We start from the raw sequence: 17,582 nt of genomic DNA, 5'->3' as shown, positions 1-17,582 counted from the left end.
TCAAGAGAAGTAAAGTGGCAGGAAATTACAAAAGGAAAGGTCTCTTAAAAAAGGAAAGACTTGTGCAAAGGCTTGGAAGGAAACCAGAGAGTGGAGATAAGGAGGAACATTCCAATTTCCTTTTTTCTCTGAGTTGTTCAGAAGTGATTAATTCTCTCATGGACAGGAAGGAATTACTACAGGTATACTACAGAAATACTATCAGTTTTTATTTCTCTAGAAAGAGCTCTAGAATCAATCAATTGGACAGTTCATGTGTGGGAGACATTCAGGGACTTCCATCACAATAGGATTATGTTTTCAAAATCTCTTCTATACAATTTTCATCTTCTATAGAGCAAAGTATCTGTGGTAATTCCAATATTACCATAAAGAGATCATCACTAAGTAATCCCAGGTTAACACAGCTTCCTCGGCTAATGGATAACTTCCAACTTAGTCCCTGAGCTCTCTGTATCATTGGCTTCCATTAGCATAATCAGATCAAGGGCATCTTCCAGAATCTAAACCTTTCATAAAACAAGAAATATTCTCTTTCCTGGAAATAACTCAGGGCACAAGAATGGTGAATGTATTTAAGGAAGAAATGTGTTCAAATGAGTTTTGATTCAAGTTCAGAATTCTGACCTGATAAATAGTTCTAGTTTTCTGATGATTAGGTTTAGGAGAAGAGATGATACAGCGTTAACCTGCTGCTTTCTTTTAGGTGCTTTGTAATAAGCTATGGCAATCAAGAACCATACACTATCCCGATCCCCAATTAACTCAGCTTTTATGATTGCCTATTCCAATATATACTGGTCACTAATGCTAGATCACATGAATGTGCGTAAGAGTTGGGATTTTCTCAGCATGTACTTTTTCTAAGCAAGTTATAACCCATTAACAACCTTCAAGATAAGTCTTCAAGCTTGTTAAACTTAGGGAATTAGGTAAGTAATTTTCCCAGGCTCACATAGGTGAGAAATGAATTCTGGCCTTCCTGATAATAAGCTCAGCAACCTCAGTGACATGTTGCTGCCTCTAATACTAGATTAATTTTTTTTAAAGCATCATGTTATATTTCTGTTCAAACACTTCAATGACTTTCTATCTCCTAGTTTTATAATTTCACTCTTAATTTGCATTTTTCATAGCCCTTGAAGGTTAAAAACAAACTTTCTTCATGACCACCCTGTGCTGTAGATGGCGTGAATATTAATAAGTATATAAGGACAAATTACATATTATTAATAAGTATGAAATATGAATAATAATAAATATGTAAGGACAGGAATTGCGGTTTTTTGGGAGGGAGAGAAAGATGGTCTTTTTTTGTATTCCTAAAACAATGCCTAGAACATAGAAAATTTTAAATAAAGATGCAATCACATTGTGGTGATCCACTTTCCATTTTACAGATCAGCACAACTGAGGCTTGACACATCAAGTGATCATCACATATCAATGTGGCTATTGGGCTTTCCAGACCTACTCTCCCCAACCAATCTCATAATTGCCAGGCCACAGAGTCCCCTTGGGTCCGGCTGCCGGGGGGGTTCAGAGCACTCGGCTGTCCTTACATCTTGCCATTTGTCGTCCTCTTCCTTCAGCTGGCTGTTGATGAATTGCAGCTGCTCCTGGCGAGCCCTGCTATGGGGCTGTACGGCTTCTTCTTCACACCGCATATCAAGCATACTCATGCTCCTAAAAGCAAAAAATTAAAAAGTGCAACAATAAGCTGCAAGCAATCAAGCTCCCCTTCTTGGGTTTTTGAAGGATTCCACCACAGAGGGATGCTTTAAGGCAAGAAGAAAAGATTTTTTTCTCTTCAGAAGCAGCAGAAACTACCAATAGCAGCGATGGGGTACTCTGGAGCAGTGGTGTCAAACTCCCAAAGAAATGGGGGTGTCCTTAAACTGCACTTGAGGATCCCTGAGGAACTCATGGGTTTGTAAGTTTCTTTTGAATGAATGCATCAACACATTAAAATTTCATAAGAACTCCATTTTAATCTAAAATTTCTGTTTAGAGGTATCCTATTTCCAAGTTTCATTGTTTTAATCCGAATTTGCATTTTATATAGCATTTTCAAGCTGACAATATGCCTTCTTCCCAAGAATTCTGGGATTAGGATAATAGGAATTAGCACGTTAACTCCTACCTTTCCAGAGGGCAGGGACTACCTTTTGCCTTTTTTGTGTCCTAAGAGTTTAGGACACAGAGGAGAAGCCTACTAGGTGCTTACTATTGACTGACGCTGGTGCTGGAGATTCTTGGGAGAGCTAAGGGACCCGTCCGACACCTCTGCCCCAGAGTATTCTACCTAAGCATGTCAGCACTACAAGCCCCAAATCCTGATTGCCTTTGCCTTTAAAGATGAGCTTGTTTCATCTTTACTAAGTCATCAAAAGTGCAAAAACAAAGAAAACTCCTTTTTAAAAAAATATCAAGATATATCGGTGTCTGTCTGAAGCTTCATATTTCCTTAATCTTACAAGGTATTAAAAATGAAAAGCAGAGAATGGAGGAGGGAGATCCTGGCAGGATTTGAGGATACACCCCTGGAAAAAGCTGTACCAAGTCAGTCCTGAGATTTGCATGCAATGAAAATCATTACATTATGTTCCTTGGTATCCTGCTCCAATCCTTTTTGAATTAATACCAGTGTGACTGAACTATTTGAAATATTTTTTTAAATGGAGGAAAAGAACAAAAACTGTAAAATAATATCCACTTTCTATTTCTGAAATTCCCCCAAGGATTTTATTTTTTTTTTCCTTAAACTTGTCTCTGAATTAACTCTCTGAAGAAAATAAGGACGCAGCAATTATTAAAAATTAAATTCTAACATGCTGTGACCACACTCTATATTTTGCCCAAGATGTTCGAACCTTGTGCAAGAGCACAGCTGTTTACACTGTCCTTGGTTACAGTGGACAAAGAAACAACAGGATGAGAAGAGCAGCCAAAGATGAAGGAAGATTTTCCAACTTTTGAAGGATAGTCGAGGCACAGAACCAGGAAAAACAGATATTTTATGCAAATGACAGGCATGAAGCAGAAGTTAACTACTTGTATAGACCAGCATTTAACCTCAGATGCTGATTTTTTAAAATAGACATGCATTTTTATCTGAGAGCATTTCATAGCCAAGGATAGACAGCGTTAGTGAAATGCCCCAAGATAGCTATTTATAAAGATAATCAGCAGCAGAGAGACTGAATGAAGGCAAGGATCCAGGAGAAGGTACTACCTAGTAGTAGGTAGAGATGCTACCCCTACTATCTCTAGGAAACTAGAGATTTCCTTCTTGCATCAAATGGATGGAAGCTCAACTTCATTTCCTTTGACTCAACCTACATCAGTATCTGGGGGTTACACTCCTCTTCTTGCTACAATGTCCCCGTGCTTAACACTGCGTCAGAAACATAGTAGGTGCTTAATAAAGGCTTATTAATTGCTTGACTCTTCCCCAATCATCAGGAAAAATTATGCCTGACAACAGAGAACAAAGAGCAGATCTGGTAGTGAGCTTGCCTGCCAAAGGGAAAGAAAAGTAGCTCATTTTGTTACTCCCCCAAACGTGGTAGACATTTCCATTTTAATGTCTCATGATCACAGGTTGGACTTAGTAGTCACCAAGATAAACAGGCATATCACAAAAGAGAAGTTATAATTTCTATGGAGTGACTGATCTCTAATCTATTTTGAATTATTAGTAAAAGTTTTGTGAGGCAGCTATAAGAATTACTAAAAAAGGGGGAGAAGACTATAAATTCTCAGTAACCTCACATTAAATCTGATGATTCAATATCTACAAGGAAGGATACGATTCCTTTCTTCCCATCCCTTCCCATCCCCATCAGGTCTTACCTCTAATCAGAGCTTTTACTGCCACCTTCAATCCAATCAGTTCAACTCTGGGGTCATTTTAAGATATCCTGAAATCCTTACCAAGGCCCCAGAAGGAGTTTACATCTCTGAAATATGACCTTTCTTCTAACTCACTAGTGGAATGGCTGACTTGGAAGAAGAAAAATGAAATCTCTTTTCTAATTTCTAATTTAAAATTTTCCAAGAGTCAGTCTTTCAGAATGAGTCAGATTTTAATACTAGATAGCCAGGGTACCTAAAAAGGATTCCCGAAATAAAACTATATCTATATCTATAAATGTTATTTTAGATTTGAATTGGGCATTTAGAATAGGTCTTTCAGAATCAGACTGACAACTGAACTAAAAAACAGACAAATGTTAAACTCTAAAGCTAATGAGTTAAATCAAAAGAGGAACAAGCTTTTTTTTCCCACCCTCCAAAAAAGATAATAGCTTACTAGTTGGCCCTAGTAAATGGAGTAAATACTATATCAGGCAAAGTAATAAAGGGCATTGAGAACTCCTTTTCTGGTTAAACTAAAAAAAAAAAAAAAAAAAGGAACCAAAAAGGTTAAGAAATTAGTAATCATAAGCAGAAAAAAAGCTGAGTCACGAATTACAAGCGTTGCTGCAGTTCAGAGCCTAGATTCAATCTGTGAAAGGAGAAGTATATTTTTGGAAAAAGGAGATAGTAGAGTCCAGCAGGCTGAAGCACCCTGATATGCTAGAAATAGATTTTGTTCCTCTTAAGTGAAGTTCAATCTGTCAGTATAAGATGTCATTACAGGTGAACTTTTCTGTAGAACCCAAAAGTCTCCCCTAGTACATTATTATATAGAAACTCAAGATTCTCTAGGGGAAAAACTAGGTGATTTTAAAAGAGATTCTGGGAACTCTCTCTGTGTCTGATTCACAGAGTAAGAAACAAATAAACCAGGAGATTTTAATAAGATTTAAACCTTGAATGCCTGGGAGTGAGATTGTGGGGGTGAAGCCAATGTAAAATTATGGAAAAGGAGAAGCAGAAGGAATAGTCTATGTGAGATAAGAACATTTTGTGTGGTTAGAAGACCATTTGATTATCTTCAACTTCCTTGTGGCATTCTGATTTTTACCACACAGACTGTCCTTAAAGGTCTTTCTGAGTATTGTTCCTGGGCTAGATTTCAAGACTGTGTTATTTACTGATTCCATTTTAAATCAGTAACAAGAAAAAAAATTTTTTTTTGAGATTCTGAAATCTCTCAAAAGTGTTAAAATGGTCTTTCAGGAAGGAAAGTTGGCACTCTTGTTCAACATTTCTATATACTGTCAGCTGAGGAAGAAGCTAATCATAATCAGTAGCTCTTGCTTATTTTATTTAGTCAGCCTAGGTTTTGTAATTTAGAAATCAAAGGTTGTTTTGTTTTGTTCTGTTTTCCCCTCCACTTTTTCTTCTTTGACTCATAAACTAACATTTTCTATGGATGAGTTGTTCTAGCAAAGTTTCAGCTCCCCATTCTGAAGCCTTTCTAATTTGAGAGAGTACTACCTCTTCTTATTTAAATCTATTAAATGTATTTCAGGAAAACTGTATGGCAGATATGGACTTATTCAGTTGTGTTTTGAAAGTACCAAAATGTTTCTGAACAATCAATCCCAAGCATTGAATTTTGCCTCTCAATTTCTTCCCCCACCCATTTCTGGATGATAAAAAAGGAAAAAGACTTATTTCGACCGAACATCTTAATAATTTCATTTCACTTGAACATAAGGAGCCACAGCTAAATTTTCTAAACTATTTCAGTGAGTATGGCCAGCTGAATTCAGTAGCTCTGTTCCTTAATGTGAATTTTCGAAATACTGAAATATGAACCAAGAATGGCAGATTGAAAAGCAATTGGTGCTTGGCTCAGACAAGGCTTACATTCTTTCAAAAAGCACCAACTGCAGTTTTAAACCAGCTGGCATCTTTTACCAGAAAAAAAAAAATAACAGAAGTGTCCATTTGGAAAGACTTAGTTTTACTTCTACCCTTTTAAAAGTGCTACCTCTTGAATTTTCTGCTCTTATTTAATGGAATTTCCATTCAGCAAACATTTGTGCACATATACTATGCACATACCTACTATGTGCACATATAACCAGAGTTCAGGCTGGAAGAGAAGAAGACTGGGAGAAGTGGTTCAAAAGAGCTCCAAGTCAGCACAACATAAAAAATTTATCAGCAAACCCCTATCACCTAACACTACAAAAATCTAAGTGATTCAGTTCTAGGCAGAATGATCAAAGCTAATCCATTTTTGGAGGTGAAAGGTAATATAATATCATTAAGGAATATGGAAGACGACTCTTAACCTAGTGACAACAGAGCAAGTATGGCCATATAACTATGTAGAAAGATTCAAATCTGGGGATGTTTTCAAAATTTGAGACTTTCCCCCTGTTTCTATAATGGCAAATTTAATAATGAGCTAAGACATGAGGAAACTTAATATTTAAAAACAAAAAAAGAGAACAGATACTAATTATTTTCAGATTTGGTTGGAATGTGAATTTCTAACCCCTGAAAAGGACTTGTTAACTAGCAATCATATTTCCTAGGAGAGTCTTAATTTACCCTTCCAAACTCCCCTATCCCCTACTTTAAACCACTGAACTCTAACAAAACCTCAAAGTTTTGGTCCTACAAGCTCAATAGTAATATGCGAATGTTTTGCCCAACATAGTAAGGATTTGGGCTCTGAGTCTATAATTTGTGGTTGAGGATTTATTTTCTTAGCTTAAACTTGTGGCCAAAGGATTTACTATATTATTGTTATTTTAAGATTCAATTTATGCAAGAATGAAATACAAGACTTCTAATATTTTATTTTTTTTGGGGGGAAAGACGGGACTGACTGCACAACTTGGTGGGCATAAAAAGCACTAACAATAGCACCCGCCACTCTGACGATGAGTGAATATTAAGTTTGAAGCTTCAGCCACGTAGATTAGTATTCATGCGGAAGTTACTTTCTAATTCATTTCTGCTGCAAGCGAACACATGGTCTCCATTGCAACTTCAAGTGCGTTCCTTCCCCGAAGCAGCACGTGGAAGAAAGCCATTCAAGTTTGTTGTTGCATCCCTTGCATTTTAATTAGTGGTAAGTAACAAAACATGCAGTTTAGACTATTTCATTAAAATAATCCTATGAATGTGAGATAACTTACTCTGCGTCATCAGACACAGCAGTTCTGGGACCGTATCTACAAGACCAAATAAAAAATTAGAAAGCTGACAGCATGCAAAGTTAACATTGCAATAACATGAGTTCCAAACCTTTTTCTGCTGAATAGACTAGAAAAGAAATGTGTCATTATACAAATTTCAATATTCATCAACCATATAAATAGAAGAAAAACTTCTTAGATTTTTTCAAGTGCTAAATTCAGGACAAAGCAAGTAAAACCCAAGAAAAGAATCAAAAAACAATCTGTATATTAACACAAAAGACGGGCTCAGTTGATTTTCAACATTAAAAAAGAACATTAAGTCAAGCGTAACCTAGAACATACAGAAAAAGCCAACACTAAAAAATAATGTGTATTGTCACTAATCACAACAAGAAAATTGTTAATACTTTTGTGTTTGTAGTAATGGACTATAACTGATTCCCAACATACAAGGCAGATGTCATTGAGTCTTTCCCTTAGGTGTTAATACATTTACATAAATCACATCAAAGCTAATTGGCAGTATATGGGAAACAAAGCAGAGCACCAGTCAACAGCCATCTGACAGAAACCACAATTCCTTTATAAAGCTAGCCTTGGATTTTAACCTCCTACACCCTGAAAAGGGAAGTTTCTTCAGTCATTTTGCATTTTTCTCATAATTTGGATTTATAGAAATATTATCTTTTGTAATATAGTCACTTTGGTAGGAAAATGTAAACTTAAAAGTATTAGCTACAACATAGAATAAAAGGTTTCTCAGTACAGAAAACCAATAGAATCCATCAGTATCATTTATTTTTAAAAGAAACTCCCTTTAAATACACATCTCTTGGGGCAATGAGGTGGTGCAGTGCATAGAGCATCAGCCCTGAAGTCAAGAGGACCTGAGTTCAAATCTGATCTCAGACACTTAATACTTCCTAGCTATAAGTCACTTAACCCCAATTGCCCCCAGCAAATAAATAAATGCACATCTCTCCTTAGAAAGGCCCATAAAAATGGTATCTTGCTCAAAAGTTGACTATCTCTGCCTTGTATAGATTGGTAGGGAATTCATTAGGTAATAGAAAATACCCTTTCTTTGGTTTCCAATAAACTAAATTTAGGAAAAAAAAAAAAACACTGGCTGATCTTTAGTGCTAAAATAATACATAAAAAGAGAGGCAATTTATATGGATCTCTTTCCCATAATTCCTCAAGGAATTAAAAGAAGCACACAAAAAAACCACACAATGTTTTAATTGCTTTGTGGCAACATACCTTCCCCTACAATTCATTCTATTATTCATGAAGATGACAAATACGCAAATGCAACAAACAGCAAGATTGAACTGAGACAAAGCAAGATGGAGGCTGGCTAAATTAGTTGTTTTCAAATTGGTGAAAGTTCATCAATTTGGAAACAAGGCTGCTGTTTCTTTCAAATTCAGACTAATAGAACCCAATTTTCAAAATGATTATCAAATTACAATGGGCTTAACATTCCAAGGAGAATCTATGAGCACTAGTGTACTCTGAAAAAAGATAGCCAGTGACTAGTTGGACATTTACTTGATTTATCCACAGGCCTGCTGGAATTATAATCGATCTAAGTTGACGATAAATTAAGAAGAGCAGATACAGAACAGTATTTTCTTGACTATCCATGATGATAAAGAGCAGAAGAACAAAGAATTCTAAATAACCTATAAGCCAGAAATAATTTACGTTCTGTTATATCTTTTTTTGTGCTTAAATTTTAACATGAGTGTTTGGGGAATTTACTTTAATTCAAATAAATAGAATCATCCTATAAAGACCTACTCATGAAAAGCTTGAAAATTGTCTAGATTTGTCATTCTGTCCTCATCACTCCCCTATAACACATAACGAACTAGAAATAAAGAATATTTTATGCCTCAGACTAAAATAAGGTATCGACTTAACACAGAGTTGCTCTTGAGGGTAAAGGAAAGTTAATTAGTGCTTTGATTTCAAAGGTCTTTCTTGCTGATCCTACTGGATACATTCAAAAGAAGATAAAATAGAAATAATACAAATTATCAGCAAAGAACTCAATTATATAATTGGATGCTGTCAAAAGGAAACTGAAAATGAAACATCGATGGGAAATGAAAAGAATAAACTATACTATTTTATTTACTGAAGCCTAATATTTAGGAAAGTGAATTTAACATAACCTAGTTAAAATTTGGCATATATTACATTTATATAACTTTTCAGCACTTTCAAAGTCTTTGAAAATAGTTATTTTTGATACCTATATTTAAGCTCTGAAGCAAGACGTTAAAGCATCCCTGATAAGAAAACTCAAGTACAATGTATAGCGATAGAATTATGCTATATAATTACACTAATCATCTCTACTTATTGTAAATTTATTAGATTTATATAATGTTTTTTTTTAATTGGGATTTCCCTTCTAATTCACTCATAGAGCTATGAACTTTCAACTGAAATTCCACATTTCTCATCAAATTGAACTTACTCAATATTTTACTTTACATGGACTTGTTTTCAAGTGGATCAAAGATAAATGATCATGCTATGTCTTGGTTACCTTATGTGAAAGAATTGTAAAAAGCCCAGGTCTGTTATCAACTACATGTGTGACCTAGTTTCACAAATTCTCTATGTCTCCTCTGTAAAATAAAGAAAGGAATATTTACTCTACTTTTCTTTTGAGAAGCTTATAGGGTAAAAAGAGATGTGTAGTTTGAAAAAGTAAAAAGCCCAAAATGAATTTTATTGTATATTTTATAATGCAAGCGAGGGCATGAATCCATTATTATTCAGGAGGAAATGTTGAACTGGGGATGAATTATCTGGCATAGACTGGCAACATTTGGAAAGAGTCCTTTCCCCAAAAAAATTCCATCTTCCTGGCCAGTGCTTTCAATTTACCAAACCAATATTTGCTCTAACATATAATTAGGCAGAATTAGTGCTTCTTCCCTGTGCTGACCAGGTTAAACAGATGGTTAGTTGACTACTTTCACTTAGATTGGCAATCAATATAGAGTCTGATTGATCACAATTTCAAGCAAAAGATGCATCTCTGGGAAAGGATGTTTTTTCATTCCTCATCCTGTACCAAAATCAAATCATCATGGATTCCCATACATAGTAAGCACTTAATAATATTGTCTGTAAGAGAATGAATCAATACAAATAGGCTGATTTGCCTCTCGGGCCATTCATAGAGACCAATCCATCTCAGAGCTCACCTTCTTTACCTGCTGGAAGCTCCTAATATAAAACAATGTATGATACATTCAAATTCAATTTTTCCAGTTAGTAGTTAATGATCCCATTCTATTGAAAGCTTTTTTTTTTTTTAAAAAAAGGAAAATAAATAGGAATGAAGTCTGAGAATAAAAATAAATGAAATGCAAATAAAATAAAATAAAAACTATTCAAAGTTTAGATAGACTGGTATAAGGACCTTAGCTACCTTTTGGACGTCTTAACACTAGAAATCATTACTTCAGCTCCAGCAGATCCAATCAATTCTGGTCTTTCAATAATGAGCTACAATGGAGCTACTAAGAAATCCCACTCAACAAGCATTTATCAAGCAACATTCATCTAGAATCCATCTTGGGAACACAGTGGCAATGGCACAGCACAAGCTTCTGACCTCTCCACTTTCTTTGGAAGTCCTTTGGGAGATTCCTCCCCGTCCTGTTGCTTTGCAAATGGCACCGGGAGGAACTGGTTCGACTTGGATATGGCGTGCTTAAGGAACGCTCCCGTTCTTCTAGCCATCATGTCATCTTTCTGGGGATCAGGCATTTTCCTTTGCCCTCGGGCTCCACCGCCAAGTGGGACATCATGAGTTATCGTCTTCCCAAGACTTTTTCCCGCCCCATTCATGGGGGCAACAGAGTTTGCTCTAGGAGAACATGTAGTGGGCTAGTCACTCGGGTGGTTATTGCCAAGGCTATTTTCAGAAGCACTGCTCCCCAGGAGTAAGACCAGAGCTAATGTCCACAGCAGTGTCAGAAGCACGTACGACAGATGACTAAGGAACTACTATTTTAACAGCACAAACTTTCGTTACGCTTTTGACAAGTGAGAGGCACTAGTTAGTGTCACTGGTACTTACATGGCAGCTCATTTCCAATGAAGGTTTTCATAATCCCAGGGATAAAAAGTCTTTTTAAGAATAAAAATTCACCACACACAAAATCAACACATGCAAATACGAGAAACAAACAAAACTGTCCAAATCCTGAAGCCTCTATCCATCCTTATTATCCCAGGAAATCCAGAAGCAGAATTCTGATCCATATGGATAAATTCCTCTAATTCTACTCCGGGTTAAATAATTAATTGTAGCATAAATCTCTCAAGCTGGAAAGAATGGCCATACAGCATGAAACAGCACAATACGAAACGCAGGCAAGCTGCTCACAGTTGTCGTTGGCTCCCGCTCCCACATCGTCCATTCTTCCGTTCCGTCTCGAAATCTCCTCTGGTAAGAATATCCTCTTTTTGGGCATACGGTGGCAGCTGGCTGCATGTGGCTGAAGCCAGAGAGCACAGCTTTGTTACTGAGGCAACATGCATCCTGGAAGCACCCGCCCCGCTGCTAAGGGTTAATCTTCCTTGAAAGCTGGCTCCACATTCAGATCTCACCTTCTTCGCTGTTTCCCAGAGGGTCCTTCTGCTCCTGAACCTTATCCATGGCTGAAGAGGCAGGGCTCTCTTTGCAATATTCATCTAAGCTGGAATCGGCTTGTTTGCTGGCAGTAAAGTATTGATGGTGTAAAGGAAGAAAGGAGGGGGGAGAGTTGGAAAATGTGGGAACAGCAAGAAGGCTGAAGGGAGCAGGTTAACAAATGGAGAAGGATCATTTTCTCATTTCTAGCTCTGTTAATTACTGACTGATTAGTACCAAGAAATTTCCTAGAACTGTTTCTAGTAGTGATGACATAAAGAGTAAGTTTAGCTGTAAGTATATAAATGTTAGAAGGGGGGCTTAGGTATGACATACAAAAAAAACACAGATGCCATATTAATGCTTAAGTAATGGGAATCTCGGTGTTATAATTATGAGGCTGAATAGGTCTCTGTGATCTCCACAACCTTGCCTACCAATGGGGATCCTTAAACTCCCCCAAATAAATAAATAAACCCAAGCTATGTGTATGCTACTAGCCTTCAAAGGAAATGAGGGGAACCATGAAAACCTGCAGAATTTCCACTCTACTCCTGTCTTTACACCATGAATTCAAGTGCAAAAGAAGCCCTCTTGAAGTCAATGAACATTTTCATTCTGTTCCTATTGCTTGGCGGCTTTTTTAGGTTATCCGGAGTTTCCACTAACCTTCCTTTCACAAGAGGGATTATCTCCATAATAGTCCTGTATTCCAGAAAGAGTCCAGTGAAAGCGTAATTGAGATGCTCGCTAGCAGGCTTATGAACCAAAAGATGCGATTCCAAGGCCTGTGGCAAACTATATCATCCTCTATCAGGTTGCTGTCAAAACCATGACCATTCATGCAAACATCACTGAACTAAGGCTTTAAGCTACAAGATGCTTCTAAGAAGATCCCCACCTCCACTAAAGAGCTATTTGTTTTCCAATATGAGACAATAAAATGGACTTTTCTTTTTGAATATGGGGTAGGGATTTGGAGGCCCAGAATTTGAACTTATATCACTGACAACATCTGCATTTTTCCTCTAAGAGGTCTTACCGATGGAAGAAGATAGCTACTTTATTTCATCATCAATCTTCCAAAAGGAAAAAAAAAAATGAAAAGAGATTACATAAAAAGTTCAATGAATAAAACCAAGATCAGGGATCAAAAGAAAAAAATAAAGTACTCTTGCCAAAATTCTTGGCCAAAAGGAATGCTTAGTGTGAAACTGGTGATTTTATTGACTAGGATATCAAGATGTGATAGTGAAATTGAAACTTCCACAAATACTCCCATTGGGTGTGACACTGTAACTTTTCTTTTGCAATATTCCATAATCTGCCAATTTTTCAAAATTGGATTCCTCTGTTCCCTACAAACTTAATAGGTGAGATTTCCAATGCTATTTCACATGCACAGTCCAGAATACCTGGAATCATTCTGTAGACGAGGGACTCTGTCATCCTCTAAGCTGTGAGGAGCCGCAGAATCAGGGGCCACACGACAAATGGGCATCTTATCATCTCTATAAATCTCTTCCACTTCCTCTTTGGGGTCAACCTTGCCAATACTAAGTTTCCTCCATTTCTGCTGATCTATCTCTGTCACTGGTCCAAAGTGCACAAACTTTTGCTTGGGGCTGGAAGCTTTTTGGTAGGCTCTGGCTTTGCGGCTTGCAAAGTCATCCCGAATCGCAGTTTCTGCTTGGATTTCAGGTGAGGGGGTTGGGGTACAGTTGTGCTCTGGATCTTCATCACTAATCAAAGTTGGAAATAAATTCCAAAGGTTTCAAAGGAAAGTTTAGAATAAGAGCAAAAACTTAAGGTTAAAAAAAAATCATTGCCATGAAATATATTTTTTATACCTTAAGGAAAAAACTTCCTCCTATTTATTCAAGTGTTTACTGTTTTTCACATCTTTCCAAATAATGGTAACAGCTATGTATAGTTATTCATAATTATATATCTATATATGTGTGTATATGTCTTAAATACTGATAGTTACAGCTTTATATAAAAGCTATATAATTATGGAGTCATCTATATAGTTATATAGTTATCTATCTATATAGTTATCTATAGTTTTTCAAAATTGATACTCAATGTCAAAAAACATACCCCAAACAACGTGAGTAAAGAGAAACAACAGAATAATTAGAACACAAATCCTAATAAGGCACAAGAACAACGATCACTGATGGAGAACCAGACAAGATTCTGAGCATGTATGTAGATTTCCTACACTTCACATTACTGAGAACACATTGTTTTGCCTTAAATTTGCAAGTTTTCAATTTTTCAGGTTATTAAACATGTAACCCAAGTTTAAGCCTTTCCCCATTTTTATTCCCTCAAAATTAAATAATTATCACCAAGAGGGAGATGCAGAGGGAAACGTAACACACCTTGTTTTTCCTGACACTTTTAATCTATCCCATGTCTCCAAGTCTGCTTCTGTTATGCTCGAAATCTTCACAAAACTCATCGCTTCCCTATGTGAGGAGAGGTTACTACTCTGAATCTTCCGCTTAGCCAGGTCATCCTTCTGGATGTCAGGAGCTTTCCTGGGTTCTTCTGTTGCACATGCATCCTCTGGAAACTGCTGCAGGTTTTCTTTGTGAACCACAATTTTCTTTGCTTCTTCCCTTTGCACCAGATTTCTGCCGAGTTAACACGGTCCCCATGTCCCCGGGAAAATTGTTCGTGAGAAATGGAGCAAGAAATGTCAGTCACAGAAAGTCAGAAAGTAAGCACAGAGTGAAATGAGAGAAAATCACTTCCCTCTTTCTCGAAAATGTAGGATCCCCTGAAGCTGAGATTTCTTTCATTTATGCTGCCCTTCTCATGCTTCTCTACAAGGAATAGGTTCTGACTTAGCTTAGGCAAATAAGCCTGAACTCACTGAAAGACTATTAAGAATGGTAATGAGGTTTGTTTGACATTAATGATGTCCAATTCCCACACTATTCAAGTTACTTTAATGAATTCAAGTTTTCTGATTGAATCCCTTAGAGCTCTGGAATGTCTTTTATAATACCAGGAAAATGTTTGTTACAAGCTCCACATGATCCAAATTCGAGGATTAGTTTGGAGATAACTAGGACATTATTCACACGATAAGTATTTCACCTAAGTCCACCATAGCCAGAAAATACATTTTATCTATTGCTAATAGTAAATGTGTCTAAAAAGATAACAGAGCATTGTACAAAGTTATATCTTTGGTGGATGTTAACATTCGCCAAGTTAAATTTCGAGGAGAATAAGTAGAATAGAATTTTTCCATTAATTAGGCTTACAGAGGTATTAATTTACATATTAATTAATGTAAGCTGGCTTGAATATAAAATTGATAGCAATTATAAATTTTAAACTGTTATTCTTAAATTAGATGTAATCTAGTTAATACTAATAATAGCTAGAGTCTGCCCTTAAGTCACACACACACACACACATAAACACACTTATTCTAGTCCTATGACAAGAAAAGTACCAGTAAAATATGCCTGAAAAGATTTACTGAAAAAAAGAAAAGCTCAAAAAATGCATGTCCCTTTACATGTGTGTATATATACCCACACATGTAGGTACTCACACATATAAACACATACATGTAATGTCTACATGTGTGTACACATTCAAGATGATTTGGAACTACTAAATTTATTGTCTGGTCCAAGAAAACAATATCATTTTTATTAATCTTCACTGGGAGAAAGAGGGAAATCATGACACAGAATAACAGCCTTTTCTCCATTCCCAAACCTCTCTCCCTTCTTTGTTGTTCTTTAGAAATGCAGATTCATTGTGATTGTTAATAGACAATAAAAGTTATAAATATATGGAATGGAAACTATGTAGAGAGAAAGGGAAGAAAATAGAAAAATCTCTTTTTCCTCTAAATCAATACGCTGGCCCTTTTCTCAAGATGACTAGGAACTGATTGATTCCTTGAATGCAAAATGATTTTCTCAAAGGGTTAGGAACGCTTCAAAACAGAACACAACAAATAAACCATAAATCCTGCCCGTAATGGGATGGCCAGGTTCACTAAGCATGGAATTCTGTTCTATTGTCTTTATTTGTTTCTTAAAAATTCCAGTTGGTGTATTAGGTCCAATTAAAAGTTCCAAAGAACAAACTGTCTACCCTTTATTAGATTCTCCTATACCCCAAGACTTCTTTCTCCATCTCGGGAAACAGCACGGAAGAAAAACTGGAGAAAGGAATTTAATTTATAATGTCAGTTTGTATTTTAAAGAAAATTATTTCACCAGGAAATAGGCAGTCCAGAAAATGCCTATGGCCTGGTAATTTCAAATAAGCTCCACATCTTTCTCCACAAACAGCTGAAAGAAATTAAGAAGAGCAAAGAGGATCCTCCATGAATTGTAACCATGGCCCTTACACTTCCAGCTACAAAGCTGGTGGGATGAAGCCCTGGAAAACAACCAAAGCAGTAGAGCCGGTGTTAGGGAAGTGTACCAGAGGGGTACTGGATAAGCTTGTGTTTGTGCACCTGCATCCAGGCAGGTTTGCTGATGTCCTTTATCTTATAATGATTGGGATTCCTCTTTTGGGAGACAAGTAATGTGGTATTTCCAGCCCTGTCCTAGATGGAACCAAGCTCCTCTCATAACACTAAAAGGCAATTGGCAAGGTAGAATTACGCCTTTGAGTGAACAGAATATTCTCCTGGCTTTTCTTCTCTAATAGTTTCATGGGTCTAGATTGTAGAGTATTTGAAACAAATGGAAGTATGGACAGGAGCAAAAGCCACTTGAGATTAATAATAATATCTTTGTATAACTATTTTCATAGAAGAAGGTACATGTAAAAATGCACACCTGGAAGATCCTGGATTTTTCTTCGGTGATGCTCCTTTTAAGGACTGTTTCACACCATCACATTCTTTTTTTATATAAGGTCCAAACAGCAACTGATTAAATGGGACTGTTGCTTTAGGCTGGTTCATTCTTGCTCTTCGAGCAGCAAAGTCATCCTTCTCTAGATCGGGAAGTCTGCATTCAATGCCATTTTCTGGCTCCGATTCACGACCAGGTTGACATTTCAGAAAAGGATTCTCCTTTCGAAGGATAATGTCGGGAACTGTTTCTTTCTCTTCACTTATTTGCTTTTGACTAATGGAGCAAAATTAAATGGAACTCCACATGTGCTCAGAAAGGCAACACCTCCCCCTCAAGACTGCTGTTAGTTAAAAACATTCCCAACACTCTTAGTTCAGACAAGAACTCCGTGTGTTATTTTAATCAGGGATGAGAGAGCAGAAAGCATGGCTTCTGAAGTTGTGTGTGTGTGTGTGTGTGTGTGTGTGTGTGTGTGTGTGTGTGTTTTAAGTCAGTCAGTAGTCACAATTCAGCTCTTCTGCATTTTAACATGTGGCTAATCCTGACCATAGTCTTCCCATGTTCTAAATGGCTCTGAATTTGGGATTGTCTTTTTTCCATTAAATAGAAGGACAGTCAAATAATCCTCTTACTAGTCAAATAACATTCCTAGTTTTTCTTATGTTATTTCTATGCTATGAAGAACTCCAATAAGGAGATTCTGCTCACCCATTCTGATGAACGAGTCTTCTGTAATTTATAACTTAAGGAGTTTCCCAAAGGTTCCAAGTGGTTGACACAGGATCACACAAATATGTGTCAAAGGCTGGACTTGAGCCTAGATTTTCCTGACTCTTGAGAATTACAGTCTAGTCATGAAAGTTCTCATTTCTGACTTAGACATTTTTAAACCAAATGAATCGCCTTTTGGCTCAGGGATTGATCATCTATTGAATCAATAAATCATGGTAGAATGCTAGGACAAAGAGGCTAGTTTGGTGATAGATAGATAATAACCAATAAAATAGCATT

At 36.6% G+C, this 17,582-nt stretch overlaps 1 protein-coding gene across 8 annotated transcripts in view; it reads right to left on the bottom strand.

Annotated features, from left to right (window-relative positions):
- The window catches only part of LIMCH1 (LIM and calponin homology domains 1), a 334,515-nt gene that overhangs the window by 55,038 nt on the left and 261,895 nt on the right, over positions 1-17,582 (bottom strand). For 3 of the 8 annotated variants that reach the window (XM_051965619.1, XM_051965620.1, XM_051965621.1), the window contains 8 exons: positions 16,551-16,844; positions 14,109-14,363; positions 13,134-13,460; positions 11,697-11,803; positions 11,473-11,584; positions 10,696-10,950; positions 7,050-7,085; positions 1,563-1,686 (listed from right to left, as the gene is read on the bottom strand). In XM_051965619.1, the coding sequence (XP_051821579.1) occupies positions 1,563-1,686; positions 7,050-7,085; positions 10,696-10,950; positions 11,473-11,584; positions 11,697-11,803; positions 13,134-13,460; positions 14,109-14,363; positions 16,551-16,844 (1,510 nt within the window). The remainder of the gene's footprint in view (positions 1-1,562; positions 1,687-7,049; positions 7,086-10,695; positions 10,951-11,472; positions 11,585-11,696; positions 11,804-13,133; positions 13,461-14,108; positions 14,364-16,550; positions 16,845-17,582) is intronic. The other 5 variants (XM_051965622.1, XM_051965627.1, XM_051965624.1 and 2 more) reach the window with 2 other exon arrangements.

This window comes from Antechinus flavipes, chromosome 6 (genome assembly GCF_016432865.1).
Source record: "Antechinus flavipes isolate AdamAnt ecotype Samford, QLD, Australia chromosome 6, AdamAnt_v2, whole genome shotgun sequence".
Lineage (NCBI taxonomy): Eukaryota > Metazoa > Chordata > Mammalia > Dasyuromorphia > Dasyuridae > Antechinus > Antechinus flavipes.
Note: the sequence above shows the minus strand (reverse complement) of the source record. Positions and strands in the feature narration are given on the sequence as shown.